Below are 21,193 nucleotides of genomic sequence, written 5' to 3'. Positions count from 1 at the left end.
ATCTCTTGCTTCCATTGTCACATCACCTACAACTGCGTTGAAAGGGCTCTTGTGATTATGTCGGGCCCACGCGGATAACCTAGAATAATCTCCCCATCTCAGAATCCTTAACGTGACTGCAAAGTCCCTTTTCCATGTAAGGTGACGTTTCATAGGATTAGGATGTGGACATCTTTGATGAGGCAGCAGGAGTCTGCCTAACATAGATGTCTGACACTAAGCGGGCAGAAATGACCTATAGTGCTAGAATGACCGTGTGTGTGTGTCTGTGTCTGTCTATAGTGTTGGAATGACTGTGTGTCTGTCCCTCTGTCTATAGGGCAGGCTCAGTCTCTAGGCTTAAAATCAGTGAGGCTTTTGGGCTTTCACCCTGCTCAAGTGAAACCAATGTAGTTTTGTGGTTTTGCCTTCCAGTTGTGTTGTGCCCAGCCACTTGCTGGAATGGGGCAGTGCCGCTGACAGTTCCTCTGCCCTGTGGGTAATAAGGGCCAGAATGCTCCTCCAGCCCTGCCAGGCTTCTCTGCTCCACACAGCCCATTCACAACCCCTCCTTGGTGACCCTAGTGCCCCCATCCCTCTGGCTCACTCAGAGCTCCTTCCAACTCTGCTCTTCCCCTGAGGCATCCTCTCTGCCTTCTCCACTTTGGAAAATTACCACCACCACCACTGCCAATACCCAAGAAAGGCTTAACGGGCCCCATAATGCTGGTAACATCCGTTTTATTGGTTGGGGTGGCAGCTAGCCTGGCTGGGGGCAGGGCCAGCCCTCAGAGGTTGTTGAGCTCCAGCAGTGTCTGGTCGAGGGTCTGGTGGATCTCCACGTTCTCCTCCTTGGCACTGGCCAAGGTCTCTGTGAGGGGAAGCAACCCGTGAGCAGGGGTGGGGTGGGGAGGCATGGACAGGGGGTGTAACAAACAGACACGGAGTGGGTTGGAGGCATACAAAGACACAAACATTCAAGGATCTGAGGACCCCTTGGGTGGGACAGACAGATAGACTGACCAAGACAGGGATGCCTCACTCAAGGCTTCAGGGCCATGGAGGTGTATGGGAAGGCTCAAGTCATAAACTAATTTACCCTCCTTCTTTAGAAGGTTCAAGAGAGTTGGAAACAGGAGGAAAGACAAAGACTGAGCCAGGAAAGGGAGTGTCAGACAGATAGACAAACTCGAGGCAGAAAACAGACCTGCAGCGAAAGCCCCTACGTTGCTGGCATCCAGTGTCATTCCAAACGTCATCCTGGACCTTTAACAACCTTGCACCCCTCCCCTACACCTTACCAGCCCACTCCCCTTCCAGTCATTCCTTTATATCCTGGAATCTCAGCTGAGCGCTCCAAGGGCAGTGACATGCCTGGGTTTGCAGAAGGGCGTGTATCTCAGAGGCACCAGAGGGCCTGTGGTGAATGACACAGTCATACGTGCCCACATGCGGCAGAGAGTCATGCAGAGGGGGTTCTGGGGTGGGCCTCAGTGTCCTGGGGGTGAGCTCAGTGGGGGAGGGAGTCACAAGATTAGGGGTGCCCATAGGAGCCGGGGTCTCAGCAGTGAACCAGTGCTCTGTGGGGGTGATGGCAGTGCTCTTTAGAGGGCAGGAAAACAGCATGGAGACCAGATGGAGTTTATTAAGCAGCAGAGAGTGGTGGAGGCCGGCGGGTAGAGGGAGGAGTGGATGGATATAGAAGGATGAAGCAAGTGCCAGGATGGGCAGCGGATGTGGCGGGGGCTCTCCTAGGCTGCACCCAGCCTGGCTGTGCAGTGTCGGCAATTTCTGCTCCTCCTGCTGGCCCTGCTTCCCATAGAGAAAATGGAAAGGAGAAGAGAGAGGGGCCGAGGGCCACGCTGGTAAGGGGCTCAGAGGGAGGTGATGTCATTGAGCGCGTTGTCCAGCTCCTCACTGATGGCCTTGTACTTCATCTTCTGTGCATAGACTTCATCTGGTGGGGGGTCCAGGAGAGGGGGGCCAGGTGGGAGTGTGGGGAGAAGGAATGGAGGGAAAGAGGAGTGGAAGGAGAGAGGGTAATAGAGAGAACAAGAATCAGAGAGAGGTGGATGAAGATGGAATGAGGGAGACAGGCCAGAGAACAGGCTGGACAGCCATCAGGGGCCCCTCATCTCCTCTCTGTACCCCTATGTCTTTTATCCTTCTCTGTACCCCAAGTTGGTGCTTCCCCAAGGAGCTCCTGCCTCCCCCCAGGGGCGTGGGGGCACAGTGGTTTGCCCAAGCAGAAGTGCTTGCTGCAAGGGGAGGACACTCAAGCTAGAAAGGTCTAAAGTTGGAGAGAAAATTGAGGCTTGCCTAGAGGGCTGGAAGCAAGAGATGTGGGAGTTATGAAAGTAAAATAAAAGGGAAAGACAGTTTTAGGCACAACGTTGTTGATAAGAGTGAGAAGTAGCTACAGACTAGCAAATACCTGGATATTTGTTTTCGTCAAATCTAGCTTAGAATAGTATTTTCCATTAATGTTTTCATGAAAACCTAGATATTAAAGCAAACAGCTCTCTATTTAATAAAGAGGGTGCTGTACTTGGAGACAGTGTTATCAGATCAGTGCTACTCAGAGTCTGGTCTGAGGACCAGCAGCATCTGCATTGTCAGGGCGCTTGTTAGACACAGATTCAGTCCAAAGTCAGCATTCACTTCAGAGCAGGACCCAGGAATTTGTATTTTTAAAAACTCTCTGAGGGGATTCTCAAGTTTGCGAAGCACTGGGGTTGATGGGGCTACATCATCTATCTACTTGGACGGGAGGCAGAGACTGCCAAAACCTGTGGAGTCCTAGGGGACCCAGTCCTAATTTACCGCTGGCAAGTCTCATGGGATAGGAAGATAAGTCATGCGTCGTACAGATCTATTTCAAAAGTCTCGGGGGTACAGAGGAATATCCTTTTTACCTTCCAGGTCATCGATGGTTTTCTCCAACTTTGCCACCGACCTTTCAGCAAACTCTGCTCGGGTCTCAGCCTGGGTGTAAAGGCAAGATGGGGAAAAATAACAAAAATTTAGGCCCTCCCAGACACTATCACTTAAGTCAACCTTCTGTTCTGCCCCCATTCCTAATTCCCTGCCTCAGGAGGTCTCTGGTAGGGACTGTGGGGCTTGAGGGTCATTCGGACTGGAAGGACTCTCACCTCCTTTAGCTTCTCCTCCAGCAGTTTGATCTCCTCTTCATATTTATCTTCTTTGGTGGAATACTTTTAGGGACAGACACAGGTCATCAGTTCACCACCCCCACAAAACCTTCATTTCTTCACGGAGCCCCACAGGCTACTCCTGATTTTGTCTCCATCAAACACTGCACCCCGCCCTGCCTGGGCCCATCGCCTCCCTCCCTGAAGGAACCCATCCTCACTGCCCCTCTGCCCCCCTCTACCTTGTCCGCTTGGGCTTCCAGGGATTTCAAGTTGTTGGTAACAATTTTCAGCTCCTCCTCTAGGTCCCCACATTTACTGCAGGGGGGTGTGTGGCAGGGTGGGATGTGAGGGCACAGTGGGGGAGACAGTGGAGGTGGCACAGTGGGGACGGGGTGGAGGAGAGAAGAGAAGAGCAAAGTTGTGAGAGTGACAGCAGCCGGAGACTGGAAGCCCCAGGCCCCTCCCGACCCCCAGCAGGTTGAGAGAGGGCAGCCTGAGGTGGAGGGGAAGGTGAGCTGAGAGAAGGTGCCATTGGCCAGAAAGGTCCAGAGAGGTGACTACCTCCTCCTCTGAGGCCATCAGGGACTTGAGGGCCTGATCCATGGTTCGAAGCTCCTCCTCCAGCTGCCTGGCTCGGCTGGGGGCAGCAGGTAGGGGTCAGAGGCAGGACCTGTCCCTGGGGTCCCCTGCCTGGGGAAGCACCTCCCCACTGCACAGAGTGCCCCACAGCCATGGGCTCAGGCCGAGGTTCACTTGCTACCCTGGGGTGTCCTTACCTCTCAGCCACCTCAGCTCTCTCTTCTGAGCGCTCCAGCTCTCCTTCCAGGATCACCAGCTTCCTGGCCACCTGTGGGGATGGGAGAGCGAGGAGGAGATTCATGGTGAATGATTGGGGGTGCCTGGGGTTCAGGTATGAGAACAAAGTGGAGCAGGGCTCTCACCTCCTCATATTTGCGGTCTGAATCCTCGGCGATGTGCTTGGCCTCCTTCAGCTGCATCTCCTGCAGCTCCATCTTTTCCTCATCCTTCATAGCTCGGTTTTCGATGACCTTCATTCCTCTGAGAGGCAGGGCGAGTGGTGGGGGTGGGGTTAGGCCCAGCAGGGACAGGCTCCCGGCTCCCTCCCCGCCCCATCCTCTGAGGAACCCTCTGCCCACCTCTCGCTCTCATCAGCTGCCTTCTCAGCCTCCTCCAGCTTCTGCAGGGCTGTAGCCAGACGCTCCTGTGCCCGGTCCAGCTCCTCCTCTACCAGCTGAATGCGGCGGTTCAGGGAGGCCACATCTGCCTCAGCCTGTGAGTCAAAGGTCAGAGGTCAGAACGGCTGTGTCTGCCTTGGATGAGGATCAAAGAGGCATCAGAGGATGGTTAAGATGCTTGTCAGAACAAAGCTAAGCTTTCTGGCCTCCAGACATTCAACCTTTTTTTTTTTTTCACTAAACCATCTTCTTCGCAGATTCTGTGTTCCAGCCCAAAACATGCACTCTTGGACAAGCTCCATTCCCCTGCTGCGGGGCCTCTTCTAGCACTGTGCAGAGTCTCCAGTGGATATCTGCACACAAATCCCCCCGCTACCCCCACCCCCCCACCCCGTCCTGTCTGAGAGCACTCCTACTGCTGGGATCAGGTCTGAGGTAGCCCTGACTCCTTGGCGGAGTCTGGTTCAGGCAAGGGGTGGGAAAGAATCAGGCCAACCAGGCCACAGTGCTGCGAAAATCCGCCAATCACAGAATCAAGCTCTGTGATGTCATTGGCGGCCAGGCAGACTCATAGCAGGAGGCTTAGGCGGCAAGCCAGGCTAAGGGACCCACGGCTGTAGCAAGAGGCTCTCTGCCAGCGCTGGATGCAAGTGGGGGCAGTGCAAGCGCAGTGTGAGTGGCAGATCTGCCACTGATCCTGCAATACAGAGGCAAAATCATGGAGGTTTTGGAGATGGTCCATAGAAAGGGATGATACCTTTAGAAAAAGAGGACAGAGCAAGAAAGATCCCAAAAAGGCAAAGCAGAGAAGCAGTGCAATTTGGTGTTAAGAGCATCCACTCTGAGTGAGACTGCTGTCTTTGAGCTACTTGTGTGACCTTGGGTAACTTATTTAGTTTCTCTAAGCCTTGGTTCTTCCTTTGTAGAATGTTCTGAGATAATACAGTGCTTCTAATGCTGGATTAATAACAGACCATCGGGGAGGTAAAACAAACAAACAAAAATCCAGGTTCTTTAGCTCCATGCTGGAGCCACTGAACTGAGATCTCCAGGGCAGGGGCTTGGAAATTCTTCTTCTTTTTTTTTTTTTTCTTTTTTAAGCTTTCACGGGATTCTGAGGAGCCTGGCAGGGGGTTGCAGAGTCAGACATGACTGAGCAAGTATCACTCATTCACTCAGGGATTCTGATGATAAGCAATCTTGGGAAATAGTAAAATAACACACACAAAGCACTTGAGCATTTGCCTGCAGAGTCCCCATCCCATAAACATTAGCTCATCCCTTGTCTCTCCCTCAAAGACAAAACACAGAGACCCTGAGGTTCAGGACTGGAAAGGAGAAGGGACCAGTGCAGGGGAAGAAGAGACTGAGAGGGGAGAGACAGGGGGCAGTGCTGGGGGTAGGACAGGGGAAACAGCACCATGTGTAGAAAGCAGTGTTGCCTGTACACTCCAGGTGCTGAAGGCCACCTAGTGACAGGAACCCATCCTGGGCGCAGGGCTGGGTGACTCCACGTGGAAGGGTTCTGGGGACCGCACTGGGGGTTGGGAAGAATGACTCAGGAATCCTGGAGGTCTGGAGAGAGGTGAGACTCTGTAAAAGGGAACCTCTCTTCATGCTCATAGGGTAACAAGTGACTCTAGAGAACCTGGGAAGTCCTGGGGCCTGCATCACAGGACTGACTTTTGCCGTTTTGTGCTTCTCAAGTTTTTCCCAGTTATGGATGCTGCTCTATTAACCACGGGACAGACAGTGCTGTCCTCACTGCACAAACGGGAAGCAAGAGAAGGAGGAGAGACTGAGGCAGTGCGTGAGTTAAGTGCTGTGTTCAAGGTCATACAACAAGTCTGGGCAGTGCTTCCTCTCTACTCCCTCCCTACTCTGCTGCCCCGCTTCCCCAGCTCTGTCCCTGTCCTCCCCTCCTCCTCTTCAGCCCCCACCCAGCTCCTTGGGTTTCCAGGCCTGCCTCCAGCTGCACTGGGCTGCAGTTATTTATAGAGTGTCAGATGCCCAGGGTCGCCTTCACCAGCAGCTGCAGGTCAGTTCCCTTCCAAGTGCCAGGGCGGGTGAAGAACCAAAACCAAAGACTGGAGGTCAGAGAAACCAACCTTGGTGGCAGAGGGGGATGGGGAATATGGATAATGGTCAACACAAACAGTAATGTCATCTCTGATCTCGGATGTTCAGACCATGCTTATGCTAATCCCCCCATCCATCCAAGTTGAAGCCTCATTTTAAACTTAATCCTGGGTGGAAGGCAAATAGGGAACAGGAGGCAGAGAAAGTACCAAGTCCAAAGTCTTATGGCCATTCTCCTACCTCAGGGTGGGGGTTGGGACTGGCAGGAGGTTGAGATGTCTGGTTAGGAGGTGTGGGGTGGGCAGAGAAATCTCAGAGTGAGCAGGACTTGCCAAGGTGGCTGCCCTGGCATTTGTGGCCTTGTCCCTCTGCTCTGTGGCCTGGCATGGTCTCAAGGCTGACAGCTTAATGAGGGTAAATAAGGGACTGACAGAACCTGAGCTGGGGCCCTAGTGCACAGCAGGGCCACTGGAGCCAGAGGTCAAGGCCAGGGAATTTCTAATGGACCCCAGGGGTGTAACTCAAGTCAGGGACCATCTTTGGATTTGTTTTCTCTCCCGCTGCCCACAGCACCTACACCCACAGCCCACACCCCCAGAATGTAGCTGCAGTCTTCTCTGCATTTTCAACTGGAGGATTAGTTGAGGTGGAGGGTAAATTCTTGTACTACCCACCCCCACGATGACTCATTGTTTGATCACTGTACATTCTAAGAGCTGGAACCCAATGGAATTGTAATGCTATGTCCTCTGGGGGCAGTGGTAAGTGGTTTTGATTTACCCACTGTCTTGAATTATTTGTGCCAGCTTGCTCTAGCCTGGGTTCCTGCAAGGAAACCCTTTTAGTCCTGGTGAAGAAGGTCCCCTCCATCCCCATCTGGGATCCCTTCCAGTGCACTAATTCTCCCACACCCCCAGGTCCACACTCACGTCAGTGGCTTTCTTCTCAGCCTGCTCCAGTTTCTCCTGGGCATCCTTCACTGATTCAGAATACTTTTCCACCTCGTCCTCCGTCCCTTTTAGCTTCTTCTGGAGGGCCTGCTGCTCCTCTTCCAGCTGGGAGAGAAAAACCTCAGTCAGCCAGGCCCAGGCCCAGGCCAGAGTCAGGGGGGTGTGTGAGGGGTTACTGAGATATTTAGAGGCGGTTAGGGAGGAGGAGGGACATCCGAGGACAGTGGGGGACAGTGCAGCTAGGGGTGTGTAGGGATCTGGTGGGAGTAGAGAGAAAGTTCCCAGCCCCAAGGAGAAGGCCCATCATGGCTCTGCAAGGGCAGCAGTGGAAATCTGGGGACTGGGGCTCCCCAGGCTAAGGTGGGTGGAATGAAGTGTGGCTCCGGTGACAGACCCTCCAGGGTACTGTGAAGGCCCAGCAGCCCCCACACTGGACGGTAGAGAGCATTGGAGAGCAGGCCAGTGGCTGGGGGGCATAGGGCAGGGCCGACCCTGCCCTCATTGTGGGGTGGGGCGGGGGCTGCGCCGGGCCTGGGACCCCCCCACCTGTTTGCAGCGGTCCTCAGCTTGCTTCTTGTCAGCCTCGGCCTGCTCTGCGCGGTCGATGGCATTCTCCTTGTCCAGTTTTAACATCTGCATCTTCTTCTTGATGGCGTCCATGGTTGCGGTGGGGGACGGGCCGGCCGGTGGGCAGTGCGGACCGGGAGAACTGGGCTGGCCTCGCGGACTGGGCGCACGGGTGGCGGGCGAGGAGCACCAAGCGGGACTGGGATGTCCCTGCCGCGTGGGCGCCTAAAAGGCGGGGAGGGACCGGGCGGAGCCGGGGGCCAAGACCCTCCCCCACTGCGTCCCAAACCTTGTAGGGGCAGAAGAACTGCAGGGTCGGGGGGCGCGGCCACCCCCTGCGCCCACCCCCTCGGGACCGCCCCCTCAGGGCCCCGCCTCTCCCCTCTATCCCACCCCTCTCCATCCCACCCCCACCCCGCCCGCAGCCGTCGGAAGGGAAAGTAGATGGATAGTCGGCTGGAAAAACTAGCGCCGCGGAGGGGAGGGGACCCTGGGGCTGGGGGCTCCGCACTTCTCCTGAGTGACAGCGCGGCCCTGTGGCAGCTGCGGCTGGGGCCCCTGGGGCTATTTCGGGGCTTGAGCTCACGGCAGCTGCCCGGGCACAAGGAGCAGAGTGCAGAGTGTCCCCCCCTCAACTGCAGCAGCCGCTGCCCTTAATTTAGAAGTTTCCTGTAAATCCCCTCGGATTAAATGTCTCTTGGGAGGCGGGGCTCGTCTGCCGCTTTAGTGCCTCAGTTTACCCTGAGTTCCAGACTCTGGCTTTGCGTTACCGACACGGCAGTGAAAGCGATGAGTCTCGCCAGGGACTTGGGGAAACTGAGGCAGGAGGGGAGCCCAGAAGCCCGGTCGCAGTGCAGATCGAGGCCGGGTTCGCTGCCCCCGAGGGCGGGTCTGACCTCTCTTCCCCTCGCTCCCCGCTTCCATCCCCTACCCCCGGAGCCAGGGCCCCTCCTCTACTGCCGACCAGCCTCGGATCCCAGCTCCGCGCCCGCCCGCCCCGCCCCCCACGTGCCCCGCATATTTTCCACGTGGCTTCTGCCAGGCAGGACGCTGCGCCTTCCCTACCCCCATCCCCACCTCCACCGGGACGCGTCCCTACGGTCCCTTCCCCGTCCCTCCTCGGGACTCCCCCACCCCCACCGTCCTCCGCTCACCCCCACCCACCCCCGTTTTCCCCTAGCTTCCCCGGCCGCCCTCCCTTCTCCTCCCCTTCTCCCGGCGGACTCTCCTCTCTTCCCTTATGAGCCAACTTGACGCTGAAATTTCTTTTCTGCCCTTTTTTGGGATGTTTCCCGTGGGGAGGCGGGGCCAGGCTGGGGCGAGGAAGGCAGGGGCAAGGGTAAGAGTTCTGAGCTGCTGGGCTGAGGGGCGGGGGAGGTGTCCCCCCTGACCGCGGGCGCCACAAACGGCTCTGGGAGCCGGGGCCCAGGGTCGGGAAATCTGGGGCACGGGCGTGAAGCTGTTTGTTTTTGTTTTCTTTTTTTCCTCGGGTTGGGGTGGGGGGGGTTGGAGAGGAAGTGGAGAGCTGCCTTGGAGGGGGGAAGGGGAGACCAGGCGGAGGAAGCCTTGTTCCCGAGGGGCAGGCGGGTGGGAGGCCTGGCTTTTGCTGGTGGGGTGGAAACCGTGGGAATCCTGGGTCCTCGGCTTGCGCGAGGTCAGGGCGGGGAGGTAGGGGGCAGGGAAATGTATAGATCTGCTTAGCCGACTGCTACTACATATGGACAAAACTGACTCCGTTTCCCCCAAACTCTTAAAAAGTCGCTTCTAGCCACCCTGTAGCCAGGGTCAAATCCAGGGGAGTCATTAATAGCTCCCCTGTCCCTCACTCCCCACATCCCCTTAATCCTGTAGGAGGTACTTCCTCCAGATAAGGAAGACTTCTCAAACTTCTCTGGGGTTGCCTTGGGCAGTTCCTTATATTACCTCCTGCCTGAGTCTGTTGTGGTCTTGCTCCTGGTTCCCCAACTCTCCTTGACAGAAAAATCTTTTTTAAAGTTGATGCGAGTGGGACCCTAAAATCCTTGCCAATGCCTCCCTTAGGTCTCCCTCTTTTAATGTTAAGAATCCACATCTCTTAATATGGTATACAAGGCCCTCTGCTTTGGCGCCTGCCTGCTTCAGCTCTAGCCGACCTTCTTTCACTTCCAGACTCACCCCCAGTGCACAGACTTGTACTGGTGTAGCACTCATACTGAGCTCAGTGCAGGAGCAGGACATCACCATACTTTTCTTAAAGCTTCCACCTTTGATGCATTCTGTTCTCCCTCCCTTCCCTTGGCTGATTCCTGGTGGCTGTAAAGACAGACCAGGTGTCAGCTTTTCTGAGAAGCCTTCTCTATCGACTCCTTCCCACCCTCTCCACCTCATGGGTGCGTGTTTTTCCTGCAGGCTCCTAACTAACATTCTCATCATAGTCCCCCTTAAGTATAAGGGTACTGTCCTTGTACCTGTTTGCTTCTCCACCAGTCTGTGAACCCTCCAGAGAAGGGACTCTGTTTCAGTTCTGAATGCCCACTGTAGCATAGCATCAGGCATAAAGTTGGCACTGATAAACATTTGCCAGGTGAATTTTTTGTGCACCAGGTTCAGAATACATGCAGATACTTTGTGGATAACTCATGGTCTAGTGGGGCAATTCTCAAACCTTTTCATTTTAGAACCCTATACACTCTTAAAAATTGAGAGTGGGGTTTGAAGATTCAAAAAGCTTTTGTTGGAGTAGGTTATATCTAACAATACTTATCATGTTAAAACAAAAAATTCAATGTTTATTAATTCATTAAAAATAAAACAAACCCATTACACATTACTGTGTTAACATACTTTTAATGAAAAATATATTCACATCCCCAAATTAGAGCATGGCAGTTGTTTTACATTTTTGCAAGTCTCTTTAATATCTTCCATAATAGACAGCTGGATTCTTAAAACCTACTTGTGCTTTCTGTCTGTTGCTATGTGCTGGTTGTTTGAAGTACTCTTTATGAAGAAAATCTAGTCTCGCACAGATACGTAGTTGGAAAAAAGAATATAATTCACTGACCCTTGAATGTGACAGGGATCTGAGGAGTTGAAAATCCGTAACTTAACCCTCTGCTTGCTTCCTCCATATATATGATTCTGCATCCCTGGATTCAACTAACCACTGATCATATAGTACTGTAAATATCTATTGATCCCCATACAAACGTAACAACCCATGTTGTTCAAGTGTCAATGGCATGTGTAGCTTTTTTGGGGCAGTTGTGGATATTCTTCTTTGATACTACATCAACACTTGACTATTCTCTTAAAGGTTAGCTGCAGGGAAGAACCTGACTATATCAATAACCTTCCTGTACAATGTTTCAGTAAAATCCATTGGTCTGTATTGACTTTGGTTGGATCATTTTTTTTTACTCAGGGATAATTTTGTAAGCATGCATGCATTGGTCATTTGGAAAATGATTCACTGAGCTATGCAGGTGTTCCAAATGTCAACATATTTCATTATATATTATTTAAAAAGTCATGGTTTCAACAGAAAAGCTTGTTTTAAGTTTGGGGAAGCCCTAAAGCTCATGGTGGCAGATACAAGTTTTCTAAAATTTTAGTTGTCACTTGAAACCTTGAATTGTATCATTGGCAACAAGTATTGGCAGGTTTTTCCTTGAAGTGACACTTTCTGTTTTTGAGAAAAAAATCTGCCAGCTACCCAAGTCTGATAACTATGGCTTGTCTGTCAGTCATTCCTGCAGGTAAATGTGGTCTATGAAAAAAGCAGCTAATTCAGCTCAAAGAACTGTCTAGGTGCATTCCTTGAGACACCATCATACTTTGGTGTGCACCAGAAAAGTTCTACACACACTCCCCAGTTCATCACAAGGAATATTGAAACACTTGTTACTACAGGACTAAGATTTAACAAAACGAATAATTTTTGCTGCTTCATCAAGGACATTCTTCAGGAAGAAGCCAGCATTTGTATCATACAGTTAGTGGATGGTGGTGAAGCGTACAGTGACTACAGTGCAGTTTGGGCTACTGCCTTGATTTGCACTAAGGCAGCTTACCTGCCAAATGTTCTTTCACTGTCAGTGCAAATGCTGACACTCTGAAAAAGGAAAATAGTGTCTTAGTATTACTATGAAAGTAGTCTTTTTTCTATTTATTTTTGGCTGTGCTGGGTCTCCATTGCTGCGTGGCTTTTCTTTAGCTGTGGCGAGCGAGGGCTGCTCTTCCTTGCAGTGTGTGGGCTGCTCACTGCAGTCAGTGGCTTCTCCTGTTGTGGAGCGTGGGCTCTCGGGTGCATGGGCTTCATTAGTTGTGATGTGTGGGCTCAGTGGCTGTGGCTTGTGGACTCCAGGGCACAGGCTTAACCGTTGTGGTACAGGGGCTTAGGTGCTCTGCAGCATGTGGTATCTTCCCTGACCAGGGCTCGAACCTGTGTCATCTGTATTGGCCGGCAGACTCTTCACCACTGAGCCACCAGGGAAACCCATATGAAAATAATCTTGACCTTATGGACCCCTGCAAGGATCCTGGGCACCCCTAGAGGCCTGAGGGTCAACTGCATTGTAAGAACTGCTGGTCTAATAGGTATTTGAGTCTCTCCCCAGAAGACTCCCTGAGGCATCAGTATCAAGAGGAACGTGATTGGTCACAGTTCCTGAGGATATGGCAGGGAAGTGGTAGCAGGGGTCAGCAGCTGTCTGGGCTCATAGCTGGAGTTCAAACGGTCTGGACTACCACTTGTTGGGGAAGTGGTAAAAGGGATTTGATCTCTAAGGTCCTCAACGATGCCAGGACATGGAATCTGGGGTTAGGGGGCCAGAGCCACATGGACTGCAGTTGCCAGTCTGCGTCAGAGAGGTGATAATACATCTGTTTTCCAGTGCTTAGCCTGGGCCTGGCTTAGTAAATATTGAATGAATTAATCACAGGTGACACGAGCGATAGTAGGAAGCTGGCACCTCCCCTGATGGGCTGCCCTGGGGAGGACAAAGTCATTCTACATTAAACCTACTTTAATGGGGTAGGAGTAGAAGATGTCATGCCTTTAAGGAGGTGACAAGAGTAGCAGCAGATTGGGTGGTGTTTGTGTTCTACTTGGAGGGAGAATCAAGGAAGTAACATACTGAGCAATAGGGCTGGTTGAAGAATCATACATGAAAACAGTGGCAGATCTGAGAGGGCTGCCAGGTGGTCCAGGCAGCATGGGCCATGTGGGCAGATGTGGGAGGAAGTGGAAGCACATGGCAATCCCCACCTCCCCCACTCAACCTTCAGGTGAGTGGGGCAGCTGGCACACGGCTCCTAGCACCCGCCTGGCCATTAGGGGAGCTCTGGCCGCTGATGATGCGGCCTCACACTTGGGTCTGGCTTTTTCAGTTGCTTCTCTTCTAGTGCTGTTCTGGGCAGGAGTGGCAGCAAGGCCAGGGAGGGGCTGGAAGTGCCCAACCCAGTCAACAGTTGAGCCTACCTGAGGCAGCCTCAGGCTGGATTTTTGGCTTGTTAACTGCCTCAACCAAATCTGGCTGTAGTTCTCTTAGGCTCAGATACTTGTATCCATAGGCTTGTTTCAGCAAAGCTGCTTCTTGAAAATTCGGACTTGGTGAGGGACTAGGTTTGTTCACATGAGTGGTGATGAAGAACAGAGTGTGTCCCTGGTAGCCACAAAGAGCACTGGCAGCTGCTGTCCCAGGAACAGAAGAATGACACTTGGTGTGGCGTGGGCGCTGGCCGGAGAGGCAAGGGACAGCAGCAGCATGCCTGCTCAGGGACAGCTTCCTGACTAGGATGACTTGGGGCTCTGCGTGTAGTGGGAGCAAGGGGCCTCGGGGCAGACTTCTGAGCCCATCAAGCTGGGCCACAGTACTCCATCCCATTCTCTCCCCGCCTGCCCTCGGGGCGGGTATCTCCTCATGAAGCCAGGCTGAGGCTGCAGGCAGAATCACCTTTATTGGAGCATGACCTGTTTGGGGCTTACACCCCCGGCCCCCACAGGTAGTTGGGGGTGGGGGGTGGATAGTATAAAAAAGGATGAGTAGAGCGGAGGCTGTGGGGACTGGCTGGAAGCTGCTGGCAGGGTGGAGCGGGCTGGGGCCCTGGCAGGTTCAGACTGAGGTACAGCAGCGTTAATAATACTCTGGGAACGTTAATATTCTGGGCAGGGGCAGGCACTTAGGGGGCCCTAGGGCATGAAGGCACTTGGAGTCCGGGAAGGGCCAGGGAACGTGCGGCAGGACCAGGCCCAGGGTCTGGCAGGCACTTGGGGGTGCTGGGGTTGGGCAGGCTGGGCCCGACAGCCCAGGAGGCTTTGGTAGTGAGGCACAGTCTCTGGGCTGGGTCTGTGATACACACAAGCGGCTGCCCTAGTGCTCGTCTCGAAGCTCTGAAGGTAAGAACTTGTACTGCTGCTGCCGGATCTGCGCCAGCTTCTTCCGTGCCTCCTCCAGCTCTCGTTCCTTCCGAAGCATCTCTTCCTGGGCGGCAATGATCTGAGGGACAGAGATCAGGGACTCAGTCAGTGAGTATGTGCATCAAGGTCTGGGGGAGTGGGAACGAGTGTAGGCACTGTGACTGCCCCGCTGATGTCCCTCAGAGCTTACCTGGGCAATGCCCCCGACCATCTTCTCCTTCACTACCACGGTCTCATTCTCCTGTTCTTCAAAGGCTGCAGCCTTCTGGGCTGCCTTCACCAGGTTGTCTGAGGCTCGCTTCACTGCGTTGCCGGCAGCCTTGGCAGAGAGAGAGAGCAGGCAGTGTGAGATGAGAACTTGGGAAGGTCCCAGCTGAGCAAGGCCCCCATCTCCCTCGCAGAAAGCATGTCAGGGGTGACAGTTGAAAGCAGCTCAGCTCAAGGCACATGAGATGGGCCAGGGGGCCTCACCTGAAGCCTCTTCATTGCCTCAGAGTCCTGGTCGGCCTTGACCTTGCAGGCTACGAGGAGCTGGGCTGTGGAGGCGGCGACCTGCTTGGCCGATGAGATGAGCTTCTCCTGGCTGGCGTGGCCTTGGACAGCTGCATTGGCCGCCTCACACAGGTTGTTGGTGGCCGCGGCCACCATCCGGGCCTGAAGCAGGGAGATTAGGTTAGAACATGCCTCCTGCCCTGGTCCATCCCCTCTCCAGCCTCTCAAGTCCCTGAAGTGCAGAGGGGCACAGGGGCAGTTGTACACTCACAGCAGAGATGAGGCCCTGGGACCACTGTCCATCATCCAGTGCGTTGGCTGGAATGGCGCCCACCTGTGGAGGAGGGCAGGAGTCTGCTGAGACTTGTGCCCTCCTGAGAGCCTCCCGGAGGAGACCATCATGCCATGTGGAAGGCAAAGCTGCTGGTATTCAAGTCCTTACCTTCCCCTGGGCCACCAGTTCCCTCTGCGCAGCTGAGGCAGCCTTCACCAGGGCACTGGTGGCTGCTGCGATGGACTTGGCAGCTTCCAGTATCTGCTCCTCAAAGTTCAAGGACTCGTCCGCCTCCTGCAAAAAAGAGACAGAAGTGGCAGAGAGAGATGCAGGGTAAGGGGAGGCTGAAGGTGCAGACACTCTGAGCGGAGGGGAGAAGAAGGGAGCAGGGCTGACCTTGGGTTTGGCCCGGGGCTTCAGCTGCTCCAGCTTCTTGGCCGCAGCCTCAATGGCGGCCGCGGCTCCCAGGAGTTCATTCTCAGCAATGACTGTGGGGTCCTCTGGGTCCACCCATTCTGTTCCTGGTGGACAAAGCAAGGAGGGAAGGGGCTAAGGGAGATCAGGAGCACCGGGCAGTGTGCTTACTGTCACCAGGCCCTGGCATCTGTGAAGACTCTGCAGAGGCCATCTCTGAGCAGCCTCCCTGAAGCAGAGTTCTCCCCAGAACAAGGGTTTCCCTTCCCTCCCTGCCCCTGGTCACCCCTTACCCTTCATGGCCTCAGCAGCCTGGATGAGTTCAGTGACTGATCCAGCCACACGCTTTGAGTGCACTGTCAATTGCTGCTTCAATTCTGGGCTTGGCTTCTGCAGGGTCTGGGGAAGAGGGGGCAGGGGGCAGAGAGCATCAGATCTCAGCTTCTACCTTGACCCTTGAAACAGGGGAGAGCCCGCCCCCTCCCGCCACCCCTACCCCAGGCCTCTCCACACCACAGCCTGAAACAGTACACAGTCTATCCAGGAGCACGCCAGACATCACATTGCATGCATGGTGAAGACAGTGAGGCTATGTGTCACTCACCAGCTGACAAGGAGCCAGGAGAAGGATGAAATGAGAAGAAAGAAGAGATGAGGAGGTAGAGGAGGGAGAGGGCAGGCGGGAAGAGAGGAGACAAGAGAAAGAGGAGGAGGTGAGTAGGAGAACCAAAGATGCTCAAACTGATGGAGCTCCAGAGGAAGGGAGATGTGGAAACAAGAACATACTCGGGGAACAGATGGGGGGTGGGGAGGAGATCTGAACCAAAGATTAGAGTGCAGGCCTGAGGCCTGTGTATTCAGGGAGGCCGCTGTGAGGAACAGACACCTCCCGCCTTACCAGCAGCACGTGGTCCAGCAGTTCCAGGTAGCCATTGGCACATTCCTGGCCAAAGTGTAGGGCTCGGAGCCGCACGTCTGGAGCCACTTCCGGGTGGTAGGCGGCTTCCTGTAGCACAGAGTATACATTAGCCTTAGGATCCCAAAGAGCTCCCAAGTCCCTGCAGGTTCTCCCCTACCATGTGCTGCCCTCAAGCTGCCTTACACTCCTGCCTCACCGCCGGGATTTCTACCTTGCAAGCCCGGAGCATATCTGCAATAGCACGGCGACTCAGATTGGCTGTGGCGATGACATCCTCCTGGCGACAGGAGTTCCCAGCGGCAACGGCCTTGGCGGTTGCCATGGTGATACCCTTGGTCATGCGGATGAAATCTTCAGGGGTAGAGGTCTTGGCAGGTGGCTCTGGGGAGCAGAAGACCTGTTGGGGTAGAGCAAGAAGAAAAACTCCACGGTGAGGGAGGCTGTGAGATGGTGCAGCACTTGTGTGACTGGTTCATTCATCTGCGTACTCAGTCAACAAGCAGCCACTGAGTAGTTACTGTAGATCAGCGCTAGGAGACTTTCACACGTTCACAGCTAATACAACAGAAGGCAGTTGGTCCTCATTTCTGACTAAAGTGATTGGGGAAAGTGTATTTGAAATTAAGCAAGTACCTTTGTGCTGGCTTTTCATTCCTAAAGAGAAGTCTTAATGTGGCAAGTGGTGAAGGTGGGTAAGGAGCTGGGTCTTAAGGATACAGATAACAGGAGTGCACTGACATAGTAGCAGAGCACAAATAACCAGGATGTCAAGTGTGAGAGAGTATTAAGAAATGTTCTAGAGCACAGGGATGGCAGAGAAAAGGCTGTTGGGACCTTGGATATCAGAACAAGGAACTTAGAATTTTACACAGTATGTAAAAGTCATAAAAATATTTTGCTGTATGTGTTCACCCAACAAATTCAATCCCACTAAAGATCAGCTAGGTGGGAGACTACGTGAGGTGCTGAGGGTGCAGCGGGGAATAAGCTAGACAAGGTCCTGTCCTCATGGACCTTACATTCTGGTTTTGGGTACAAATGATAAATAGGTGAATGAGCAGGGAAACTACACTGTGAAGGGGAAAAAGGGTGCTGTGATGAGAAAGAAAAAGGAAGTTCTTTTTTAGAAAGGTGGTCAAGGAAGCTTCTGGCAGAGGGGATGTTTAAGCTGAAGCCTGAAGGATCAGAAGGGGCCAGATGTTCAAAAAACTGGTAAAGAGTAAGAACAAGGGTCTGCAGTGGGTGGAGCTGAGACTGCAGGGGCCTGGCCCCTGGCCCGGAGGAGAGAAGGGTGAGGAGAGACTGGGGAAGGCAGCAGGGGCCCTGGAGCCTGGAAGGCCCTGGTGTGGAGAGCGGACTTTACCAAAGATGCCAGGGCAGTCACTGGAGGATTGTAAGCACTGAAGTGACATAACCTGATTTATATTTTTAAGAGATTATTCTGGGAATTCCCTGGCGGTCCAGAGGTTAGGACTCAGCACTTTCACTGCCATGGCCCTGGGTTGAATCCCTGATTGAAGAGCTAAGATCCCACAAGCTGCATGGTGAGGCGCCCCCCCACCCCCCAAAAAATTATCCTGTGTTGAGAGGATTGACTGGGGAGGGGGAGGTAAGTGGAGAAGCAGGGAGTTTACACAGATGCTGTCACATAAACACAGCTAAGGCCTGATGATGGTTTTGACAAGGTGCTGGTAGCAGAGATGGGAAATGAGAAATTGAGGTCTATTTGGAGGGGCCACTAAAAGAACTGCTGATGAGCTCAGATGTGGGGAACAATGAGAGAAAGATGTTAAAACGGAGTTTTTGGCTTTAGGAACTGAGTTACTGAAAGGTGCTATTTAGTGATATGGGAAAGAAGAGGGAATGAATGATCAAGTTTGGTAAGTAGAAAGGAATTTCAATTTGAACATCTCTGAGGAGAAGTGAAAACAGAGGATGAGAAAGATAAATTTAGAAGTTAGAAAGATGGGGACTGCCCCAGTGGTCCAGTGGTTAAGAATCTGCCTGCCAGTGGAACACAGGTTTGATCCCTGGTCTGGGAAGATCCCATATGCGGGGGAGGAACTAAGCCTGTGCACACAACTACTGAGCATAAGCGAAGCCCACGCGCCTAGAGCCCATGCCCCACAAGAGACGCCACTGCAGTGAGCATAAGCGAAGCCCACGCGCCTAGAGCCCGTGCCCCACAGCAAGACACGCCACTGCAGAGAGCATAAGCGAAGCCCACATGCCTAGAGCCTGTGCCCCACAGCAAGAGACGCCACTGCAGAGAGCATAAGCGAAGCCCACGCGCCTAGAGCCCGTGCCCCACAGCAAGAGACGCCACTGCAGTGAGAATAAGCGAAGCCCACGCGCCTAGAGCCTGTGCCCCACAGCAAGAGACACCACTGCAGTGAGCATAAGCGAAGCCCACGCGCCTAGAGCCCGTGCCCCACAGCAAGACACGCCACTGCAGTGAGCATAAGCGAAGCCCACATGCCTAGAGCCCGTGCCCCACAGCAAGAGACGCCACTGCAGAGAGCATAAGCGAAGCCCACGCGCCTAGAGCCCGTGCCCCACAGCAAGAGACGCCACTGCAGTGAGCATAAGCGAAGCCCACATGCCTAGAGCCCGTGCCCCACAGCAAGAGACGCCACTGCAGTGAGCATAAGCGAAGCCCACGCGCCTAGAGCCTGTGCCCCACAGCAAGAGACACCACTGCAGTGAGCATAAGCGAAGCCCACATGCCTAGAGCCCGTGCCCCACAGCAAGACACGCCACTGCAGAGAGCATAAGCGAAGCCCACGCGCCTAGAGCCTGTGCCCCACAGCAAGAGACGCCACTGCAGAGAGCATAAGCGAAGCCCACATGCCTAGAGCCCGTGCCCCACAGCAAGAGACGCCACTGCAGTGAGCATAAGCGAAGCCCACATGCCTAGAGCCTGTGCCCTACAGCAAGAGACGCCACTGCAATGAGAAGCCTGTGCACCGCAAGGAAGGGTAGCCCTGGCTCGCCACAACTGGAGAAGGCCCACGTGCAGCAAAGAAGACCCAGCGTAGCCAAAAAATAAGTCAAAAAAAAAAAAAAAAAAAAAAAGATGAAAATGACAAAGACTGAAGGCAAGAAGACCAGGTCAAAACCTGGCACAGCAGTCACAGTGAGGGGGAGTGCTGCCTGTGGGCTGGGAGGGAAGGAAGGAGAGGGAGAGACTGGAGGAGGGCGGCACAGGACCTGGCGATGGCCTGCAGGTTGTGAGCGAGGCTGTGAAGTCACAGGCGATGGGGAGGGAGCCTGCTGCAATGGCAGGCTGTGGCCATGCTTAGTAGGAAGAGTAGCTGGTGGGAAGGCACTGTGGCTCGGTGCTAAGGTCAACCAGGAGGCTGAAAATGACTAAGCGCAGAACTGGAAGTCTGCTTGTCAGAGAACAATGATGAGAGGGTTGAACCTGCCAAAGAGGAGTACGAAGGCGATCGGTGCAGTTTCAGGAAGGCCTCTAAGATTTATCTGGTTGAAGGTGAGTGCAACTATAGAGGAGATGTGGGGGGCAACAGAAAAGCGAGTGTCACAAAGGCCAAAGGAAGAAAGGCTTTCAAAGAGAGGCTTGTTAGGGGGTCCGCTGTTTTGGAAATGACTGAAGAAGGTGAAGGCTAAGAAGTGACCCCTGAATGTGGCAACTGAGAGGCCAGAGAGTAGAGGCAGGGATGAAGAGGGTAGGTGTCAAACGCCAAGGAGGAAACAGGTGAGGAAGGGGAGACAGCGCAGCATGCACAGGAAGTCTGGCCGGGGGAGGAGGCTGAGCGTCAGCGTCTTTGTGCATGTGTGGGCGGCGCACATTCACAATCCACCCAGACCCCGCTCTCCAGCCCAGGCCCGGCTGCACAGACAGACGGGCTCACCGCCAGCTCCTGCCGAATATGCTCCGTGGTGGCCTCCAGGGCGCGTGTGCCTTTGGTGGCCTCATCCTCCACCGCCTTCACGGTCTTGAGCAGCGATGTCACATTGGTTACCATCACCTGTGGGCATCAGAGGAGGGAGGGCAGCATCATTTTACGGGGCGGGCAGAAGCACACCGGTCTACTCCCCGCCTGGGGAGCTTCTCTTTTCCTCCCACCTTGGCAGAGTTCTTGAGCTGCCACACAGCAGGGTCGTCACCGACTTTGCCAGCTGCAGCCTTGGTGGCACTGATGAGGTCTCCCAGGGCCTTGGCCACATCTTTAACTGCATTGATCAGCACCACCTGTGTGCGAGAGCAGAGGCTCTGGTCTGTGGGAGGAAAGGGGGATCAGGAAGTGGTTCTGGACAGAGTGAGGCGTGTGGGGCAGATACCTGGGTCTCTGGGTCCTCAGCTCCCAGGCTGGCTGCACCCAGCTTGACCACATCGGCAAGGCGGGTGATGGTGGCCACGGAGGACTGGGCTGCCTGTGCCAACTTCTCCTGGCTGCCAGCTGCATTCTGCACCAGGACCTTGGTGTCTTCCACCAGCACCTTGGCAGTCTTCAGAATGCCCTCCCTAGGGGACAGCCCAGCCCAGTCAGCTCTTCTCAGGCCTCCCCCAACCCCTCTGGCCCTCCACAGCACAAGGCCCAGTTCCCTCCTCACCGGTGGTCAGCGAAAGTTTCAGCCCCCTCACGGTTGAGCGTGCCGGCAGTGGCGAACATGATGGTGGTGTCCAGGTCGGCGATGATGCCAGACACGGCGCTGGCAGCTGTGATGCAGGCCTGGGTGCCACGATTCCCAGCCTGGAGCGCAGCCAGCACGTGGGAGACCTGCGGGAGGAGAGTCAGGTGGT

General features: G+C 54.2%; 2 protein-coding genes across 7 annotated transcripts in view; both read right to left on the bottom strand.

Annotated features, from left to right (window-relative positions):
• Window positions 1-703: 703 nt before the first annotated feature.
• Window positions 704-8,127, bottom strand: TPM2 (tropomyosin 2). Of its 5 annotated transcripts, XR_006058632.1 has the most exons (10): window positions 7,906-8,127; window positions 7,339-7,464; window positions 4,292-4,425; window positions 4,076-4,193; window positions 3,911-3,981; window positions 3,374-3,449; window positions 3,132-3,194; window positions 2,895-2,964; window positions 1,187-1,936; window positions 704-850 (listed from the first exon to the last, which is right to left on the bottom strand). XR_006058632.1 is itself a non-coding variant. In XM_004004277.4 (9 exons), exons 1-9 carry the CDS (start codon window positions 8,017-8,019, stop codon window positions 1,854-1,856), a joined length of 855 nt encoding a protein of 284 aa, XP_004004326.1. In that variant the 5' UTR covers window positions 8,020-8,127; the 3' UTR covers window positions 704-1,853. The 5 variants fall into 5 exon arrangements, 4 of the variants coding, with proteins under 4 accessions (XP_004004326.1, XP_004004325.1, XP_004004324.1 ...); XM_004004277.4 differs by lacking the exon at window positions 3,374-3,449 and adding an exon at window positions 3,696-3,771 and having other exon boundaries at window positions 704-1,936; XM_004004276.4 differs by lacking the exons at window positions 1,187-1,936; window positions 3,374-3,449 and adding an exon at window positions 3,696-3,771.
• Window positions 8,128-13,847: 5,720 nt separating this feature from the next.
• Window positions 13,848-21,193, bottom strand: part of TLN1 (talin 1) — a 31,764-nt gene continuing 24,418 nt past the window's right edge. For both annotated transcript variants that reach the window (XM_042243264.2, XM_004004274.5), the window contains 13 exons: window positions 21,004-21,170; window positions 20,731-20,914; window positions 20,516-20,641; window positions 20,301-20,417; window positions 16,637-16,822; window positions 16,405-16,512; window positions 15,800-15,905; window positions 15,489-15,613; window positions 15,261-15,386; window positions 15,090-15,152; window positions 14,798-14,980; window positions 14,517-14,645; window positions 13,848-14,405 (listed from right to left, as the gene is read on the bottom strand). In XM_042243264.2, coding sequence (XP_042099198.1) covers window positions 14,280-14,405; window positions 14,517-14,645; window positions 14,798-14,980; window positions 15,090-15,152; window positions 15,261-15,386; window positions 15,489-15,613; window positions 15,800-15,905; window positions 16,405-16,512; window positions 16,637-16,822; window positions 20,301-20,417; window positions 20,516-20,641; window positions 20,731-20,914; window positions 21,004-21,170 — 1,746 coding nt within the window. In that variant the 3' untranslated portion in view covers window positions 13,848-14,279. The remainder of the gene's footprint in view (window positions 14,406-14,516; window positions 14,646-14,797; window positions 14,981-15,089; window positions 15,153-15,260; window positions 15,387-15,488; window positions 15,614-15,799; window positions 15,906-16,404; window positions 16,513-16,636; window positions 16,823-20,300; window positions 20,418-20,515; window positions 20,642-20,730; window positions 20,915-21,003; window positions 21,171-21,193) is intronic.

The sequence above is a fragment of the Ovis aries genome, chromosome 2, assembly GCF_016772045.2.
Source record: "Ovis aries strain OAR_USU_Benz2616 breed Rambouillet chromosome 2, ARS-UI_Ramb_v3.0, whole genome shotgun sequence".
In the NCBI taxonomy this organism is placed as follows: Eukaryota; Metazoa; Chordata; class Mammalia; order Artiodactyla; family Bovidae; genus Ovis; species Ovis aries.
Note: the sequence above shows the minus strand (reverse complement) of the source record. Positions and strands in the feature narration are given on the sequence as shown.

Bases quoted from the DNA above. Each gene is read 5' to 3' on its own strand.
- TPM2 (XM_004004277.4), bottom strand. From the start codon at position 8,019: ATGGACGCCATCAAGAAGAAGATGCAGATGTTAAAACTGGACAAGGAG. The intron at 4,426-7,338 runs GTGAGTGTGGAC...TTTGACTCACAG, and splicing joins CTGAGAAGAAAGCCACTGAC to GCTGAGGCAGATGTGGCCTC. The intron at 3,772-3,910 runs GTAAGGACACCC...TGCTGCCCCCAG, and splicing joins AGAGCTGAGGTGGCTGAGAG to CCGAGCCAGGCAGCTGGAGG.